This window comes from Antedon mediterranea, chromosome 11 (assembly GCF_964355755.1).
Source record: "Antedon mediterranea chromosome 11, ecAntMedi1.1, whole genome shotgun sequence".
Lineage (NCBI taxonomy): Eukaryota > Metazoa > Echinodermata > Crinoidea > Comatulida > Antedonidae > Antedon > Antedon mediterranea.
In genome coordinates this window covers 850,677-858,023 of record NC_092680.1, presented here as the reverse complement: position 1 = coordinate 858,023, position 7,347 = coordinate 850,677, and the positions used below count along the sequence as shown (strand labels likewise).

Here is a 7,347-nt window from a genome sequence, read left to right as displayed (position 1 = left end):
GTGCTTAGCCTCCACTTCCAGTCGCGTAAACCTATTAGTCGTTTCAGTAGTAGTGGTGTGTTTTCTATATAATGCGACTGGAAGTGAAGTCTACACAAGAGATTCCAGCAGCAGAAATAATTTGTGATTACAAAATTAACGATGGCTCCGATTTCACAGGTAAAGAGTTTGTTTGTCTAGACTATATATGTATTGTATTTAACACTTTGTTTCATAATTAATAAGGTGAACATTGAGTGTACTAAAATGTTCTAACGTAGGCTAAACGTATAATTTGGTAACTGCTACACTACAAATTCTAAGTACTGTTCAGGCGTCGCTAGCAACGGATTTTAATGACACTGACAGCAACAACTGTCTGTGGTGTGGGGGGAGAGAGAGGGTATGAGGTGCCCTGCTGGAACACCTTTGCCTTTTATGTGATGGCCTAGCCTTGCTAGGGTCGTATAAACTACGTTTTCAGTTTGTATGTAAAGCTACTGTAGCAGGAGCCTACATTAACAACAGGACAATATTAAAATAATACATTTATTAAACTTGCATTAAAATATTGGATTTAAATTTAATTAAATTAAATGATTGTTTTTCATTGTATTTGTATAAAATTAATAATTGTTTTCTAATATTAATACAAATAATGTTAACTTGTGTGTGCTAAATTATGCCATATTATTATTAGCCTAGGCATATTATGTCCACAGTTTTTTTATCTAAATGCAGACCATACTGTGGATGGTAAGGTATGCTATCAGTTTATATATCCATGCATGTAATTTTAAGTTAAAAATACATATAAAAACTTTAATAATATTTCTTAAATTAAATTACATTTTGATTGTTTATTCAGGACAACATGGATGATAAAAGTCAAAGGACAGCTGTTGTATTTAACGTTTCAAAGAAAGAGATATTCACACCCAACAATGGCTTTAAAAGTCTCAACAAGAAGCTACGATCAAATTGGAAGATAATTGTGTAAGTATTTAAAAGTAAAATCTTGTCTGATGTCGCAAGGGAAGCTTTTGATTTGCGACAACCGAGGACCAACCTGGGTCAGATCAATCGATGTGATACAGTAGGTCTGGAGCTAGAAAAGATGTGAGGAGTAAATATTCACGCATGCGCACGATGAACTAACATGACGTAATTTGGTTGTCAGTGTTCTTAAATCAAAAGATCCCTATTAAAAACATGACTGTCAATAAAATCACCTATATTCTTGTTAAATATAGAAAGAATCATTATACTGTGTGATTACATTTACCGACACATGAATGTGCACATTAACAATTATTGTTCATTAGTCAGTCAATTGTTAATATTTTATGTTTAAAATATAAGAATAACATTTTTTTTTTCATTTTATTTTCAGGCAAAAAGATGAAATAACTGAAGAAAGACTTGCCAACTCAAAGGTTTTTATAATTGCTGGTCCGAGGGAAAAGTTCACTGGACCAGAGGTACAATACACTTAACATTTAAAAAAATGAAGGGAGAAAATCCAAACCACCCTACAAAAATTAATTTGTAAACGTTAAAAAGATGAAAAAAGCTACAGATGAAAACAAACAAGACATCTATTCAACATCTTAGTCCTGCGGAATGACTCAAATTAAATGAATTGTTATTTAATGCATGCTATTATTTGAAACAGTCCTGGCTTTGTTTGTATCAAACCTGTTAGTGGCGGTAATTATCGCTGTTGGTTTCAATTGAATAAAATAAATAAATAAATAAATACAGTAATCATATAATTTAAAAAATTATAATTTCAATAAAAAAGTTGTCTGCTAAAAAATGATAAGCAACTTCCTTATTAATAAATTCTGTATTTATATTATAAGGGACTATATCTGGGGATATGTTTGTTAAAATCAGACAAAAAGTACTGTAGGGGGTGGGATTAGACCCAAAGTGGGCTTATACTCGAGGATATACGGTATATTATTTCAATATTATTTTGTAGATTCCACATAACATTATCCTCTCCCATTTTTTTTTTTAGTTTGAGGCAATAAAGAAGTATGTAGAAGAAGGAGGAAGCCTACTAGTATTGATGGGAGAAGGAGGAGAAAGCAAGTTTGACACCAATATCAACTTTTTACTGGAATACTTTGGAATTATGGTCAATAATGGTGAGTTCAAATTCAAAGTAACATTTATTTACTTCCTTTTAAGATTTAAACAATAATGGAATAAATAAGAAATAACAGACAAATAACAATAAACTACTACTACTACTAGTAAATGTACAAAATTAAAATATATTTTTATTAATCCATGAATATTGAATAATAATACCAATCCAACCTCACTCCTAATTTTCTTATAAATTACATGAGGCACTATGTAAGATTATAAAGTATTAGAATATTTAATTTAATTATTAAACTGTGAATAAAATTATAGATATTGTATGAATTGTAATTTCCACACCACACTGTCCACACTATCAAGCTAGTGTGATGTGCCCAAATATGATAGTGATATGCCCAAATAATGGTAGGTGATATGACATCACTCATGTATATAGGCACATCACATTTTGTTGTCACATAAAGTTTGATAGTGCAGACAAGGCTTAATTCAGAAGTTGTAACCTGTGAATGTATTGATTGCAAAGTATGTTTGCAAAACCACTACAGAATTGCACAGTGTATTAATGTGTCACAATTTTAATTTATACACATTTTATTGTTAATTTTTTCAATTTTGAATTGTTTTCTTTTAGACTCAACAGTTCGCACATCTTACTTCAAATACTTTCACCCTAAGGAAGCGTTGATATCCAATGGAGTGTTAAATCGTGCATTTAGTGTAGCGGCAGGAAAGACACTACCAAATATGTCCGAAGAAGATTCTTCTGCACATGCCCAGTAAGTTTCAGGCACGAAGGAAATCTTTCCGCAAATTAACCGATAATTATTTGATAAACTGATTCAAAACTTTCCAATAATAATCTCATTCAAATCAAATATCTGATCATTTTTACCCTTTAATCAGGACAAATTATTGCATTGTGGGAATTGAGCGCTTGGTGTTTATGGTAATGATTGATGGAGACGGCTTTTTCTCATTCTCACCGATTTCCTCATACATACTACATTAGTACTTCTATGAATGGATGACTAGCCGGTGACAATAACGCTAGTTGGTCATACCCAGTACCGTTTTGATTTTACGATCATTCGGGAAACCACCTCACGACGATCATTTCAAATTAATCAATTAATATTCAGTACATTATATCACTGTGCAATTTAAAATAAGACAAATAATATAATAAAGAGAGTGATGTGTTATATCGCCGACTCTCCCAATACCTGACTCTCTGAAAACTGGAAACTCTCCGAAACCCAGACTTGATTTCCACAACAGTATCTTTCCTTAATGATTCAACGTATGTAACTTTTTGTCTTTTTCAGAGCACTGACGTATTTGTATCCTTATGGTGCAACTCTTAACGTGGACAAATCAGCAACAGCTGTTCTTTCTACTGGTAGTGTTTGCTTCCCTCTAAACAGACCAACATGTGCATTCCACTCGTCAAAGGTAATTATTATTGCCGCCATACAAATAATGTTATTGAGGAGGTACACACCTAATTGGTGACAGTGGCTTAGGCTGCTTTTGGGCTTTCCTGGCAGCTAGTGACTATGATTTTATATTTTCTCCTTGTGTTTGTTTAATTTGTTGATTTGTGTTATATTTTGTAAATGTATCTTTTGCCTGATAAAATGATAATTCAACCATTCTTTCGAAAAGACTGAGATGTACCCCCACCCCCTCACCCACCCCTATGCTGATAATATGAATAAGCTTTGTAGCACTGTGCCTTGCACTGTGTTAAATAAATGCAATCTAATAACAACAATGTACACTTCTTTAATCTTGCAGTTTTCTAAAGGCAAAGTTGCAGTGATTGGTTCGGTTCATATTTTTCAAGATCAGTATCTGGATAAAGAGGAAAACAGCAAGATTATGGATGTAATATTCCGCTGGCTCACCACCGATGAAATCACGCTGAATGCTATAGATGCAGAGGACCCGGAGGTATGTTTAAGATGAGTTTTAAATCGGAAATAATAAAGAAACAAAACCCACATTGACTGCATTCCAATTTGAAGTGCACCGACCGGCTAGTGCATTGGTTGCATGTATCAAAATGTCGTATTCGTTATAAAGTCACCACTTAATTTCAAGCTCACAAGACTGTTATAAATTTAACTGTATTTTTATTAATAGGCCTCTCTATATGAGTATTATTAGTAATTGTATTGTACTTATAATTTATTATTTCAGATCAACGATTACAACATGCTACCTGACACGGCAAAGTTAGCTGATCGTCTACGGTCATGCCTACAAGAAAACGATGAAACGCCTAGAGATCTGAACGCTCTTTTTGATGACACCCTCTTTAAACTAGACACAACAGTCGTTCCTAAAGTACTCAAGTAAGTACTATCATTATTAGTATTATTTATTTGATATTTATTATTCATGTAGTTAGATTTAATTCTTATCACAACGGTAATTACAATTGTATAACATTTCAAAGGTAGTTAAGTTTTTTATCCCTCTTGTAACCATGTACGTTTTCTAATATTAGTCTTTATACATATTAAAATATTGCACTGATGTTTATTATTACTATTAAGTGTTATATTTGTCTGTATTTTGTGTGTAATATCAGCATCAAGGAAAACAAATTTCATGTTCGCCTTGTTGTGGTCATGACAATAATGTTTTATCGTATTTTGATTTGAACATTGTTTCTTGCAGTGAAGGAAATACACTCCTTTTATTTATACCATGCTTAATGTTTTTTAGGGCATATGACCAGTTACATGTAAAGCATAGTCAGTTATCCTTGATACAACCTAACTTTGAGGTACCACTACCAGCAATGCAACCAGCGGTAAATACTTTAAACCATTCTTTTTCCCATATAAATAGTGAATCATCCCAAATGATTGTATTTTGTGTAACCGATTGACTGGTTTTCTGTTTCCAACTTTCTAAATTGTAAAGTGTATTTAAATAGTCCACCACCTGTAATTAGATGGTCCACCACCTGTAATTAGATGGTCCACCACCTGTGATTAGATAGTCCACCACCTGTGATTAGATAATCCACCACCTGTGATTAGATGGTTCACCACCTGTAATTAGATGGTCCACCACCTGTGATTAGATGGTCCACCACCTGTGATTAGATAGTCCACTACCTGTGATAAGATGGTCCACTACCTGTGATTAGATGGTCCTCCACCTGTAATTAGATGGTCCACCACCTGTAATTATTTAAATATTTTGTTTGTAGGTTTTTCCACCAGAATTTAAAGGTTTACAGAAACCTTCACTTGATCTATTTGATCTTGATGAAGCGTTCTCGTCTGAGAAATCAAGACTTGCGCAGATAACAAATAAATGTAAGTAACAAGAAATAGATGAGTAATATAATAACTTCTTTTAATTGATCAGGTGTTTGCCTAACTAATTACATAACAATTTAGAAAATAATTTACAAGCAATTCTCATGGGATGGGGTACTCAGACCCACGACCTCCAGATCACTAGCCTGGTGTTTATACCTGTAGAGCACAGACATTGCGCTGATGGCTAGGAAGTAGTAGATATTATGCTAGCATCTTAGTGAACATGGGAATACTTTAAAACTCTGTCTACACTATCAAACAAGTTTGACAAAAAAAAGTGTGATAGTGATATACCCAAATATGGTAGTGATATGACATCATCATGTCCATATTTGGGCACATCACTTTTTCACATTAAGTTTTCTAGTGTAAATAGAGCGTAATTGAAAGCTAAACCAGTATCATTGAAATGACAATCTGTTAATATCTAGGTAACGACGATGATCTTGAGTACTATGTGCGTGAATGCGGTGAAATCTTGGGAGTTTCTAGCAAGTTGCCGTCAGACGCAAGAGATGCAAAACATATTCTGGAGCACATATTCGCTCAAGTTGTTGAGTTTCGGAAATTAAACCAGGTACATTAAGTTAAGTCATATATGACATTTTAATAGCCACTTACAGGATGAGATTAAACCGGTAAGTTAAGTCATATATGACATTTTAATAGCCACTTACAGGATGAGATTAAACCAGGTAAGTTAAGTCATATATGAAATTTTAATAGCCACTTACAGGATGAGATTAAACCAGGTAAGTTAAGTCATATATGACATTTTAATAGCCACTTACAGGATGAGAATAGGATGATAATTTTTAATAATTACTGTTCAAAGTGATTTAACATACATATATAATACTTTTCAACTTGATCTACCAATAATATTAATTATTAATTTCTTAAATTTACATTTTCTTTATTTTTAGGATGATGCTGATAACCTACAGTACTAAACTACTCTATCCCACCAGTGAGATGAGTGATAAGTACCATACACTACAAATGAAACCCTGAAGTCAAGTTGGAGGTATAAAAATGACAATTTCCATACAATGGAATGTACATACATACAGTACATTTCTTGTGTTTATCACAAAATAACCCACAATGGAATCGTTATATTTAGCATTGAAGAGGGCGTATTAAATGAAAGAATTGGAACCATGATTTAAAGAAAACATTTCCATATCTTTAAAATGTAGTTGTGTTTTTTAATATAATAGATTTCAATATAATAATAATAAGCTCTAAATTACCTTTTCTGTTAGACTTTTTTGTGAAAAGATCTTACCTGCTTTTTGAATAAATTTTGGGGAAAAAATTGATAGGCTTTTTTTAGTATACTTTGTATTTTATATGCAGTATTTTTAAAAAATGGTTTTCAATATTAAGGACTATAAATAATTTGCCTAGTGTATAACAATGTTATTGTTTTTTAACACATATTCACGACATTCAAACCACAAAAATTCCTCTGTTAAATTAAAGGAATACCTTCATTTCCATATACCCCCTGTATGGACATGATGATGTTATATCACTACTTTATTTGGGCATATGACTACAATATTTGGACACATCACACACATTTTTTTCGAACTATTTTGATAGTGTAGACAGAGCTTAAGAGAAAAAAAATAGGTTTTAGTTTATTTAAATTTGATGTTATTTTAAATGAATTTATAATTATTTATTGTTGTACAATATACATTAGACCTCTTATCCATTATTTGTATATACAGTAATTTAAACTGTAAAAAAACATCAAAGTTATTAAAGTAATGGTGAAAAATTCAATTATTGATGATACAATAAATGTGTATTTTACCTACATTAAGCAAGGGAGTCTAACAACAGGACACAGAGCTCACCTTACAAAGATAGGAACTCGTAACATTGCTTTGAT

General features: G+C 32.3%; 1 protein-coding gene across 1 annotated transcript; it reads left to right on the top strand.

Moving 5' to 3' along the window:
• Positions 1–109: 109 nt before the first annotated feature.
• On the top strand, positions 110–6,733 carry LOC140062176 (intraflagellar transport protein 52 homolog). Its single transcript, XM_072108257.1, has 12 exons — positions 110–159; positions 848–975; positions 1,373–1,460; positions 2,006–2,135; positions 2,732–2,876; positions 3,426–3,552; positions 3,898–4,053; positions 4,303–4,457; positions 4,834–4,921; positions 5,327–5,435; positions 5,873–6,018; positions 6,368–6,733. The coding sequence occupies exons 1-12, from the start codon at positions 142–144 to the stop codon at positions 6,392–6,394; spliced, it is 1,317 nt and encodes a 438-aa protein (XP_071964358.1). The 5' UTR covers positions 110–141; the 3' UTR covers positions 6,395–6,733.
• The last annotated feature ends 614 nt before the right edge of the window (positions 6,734–7,347 follow it).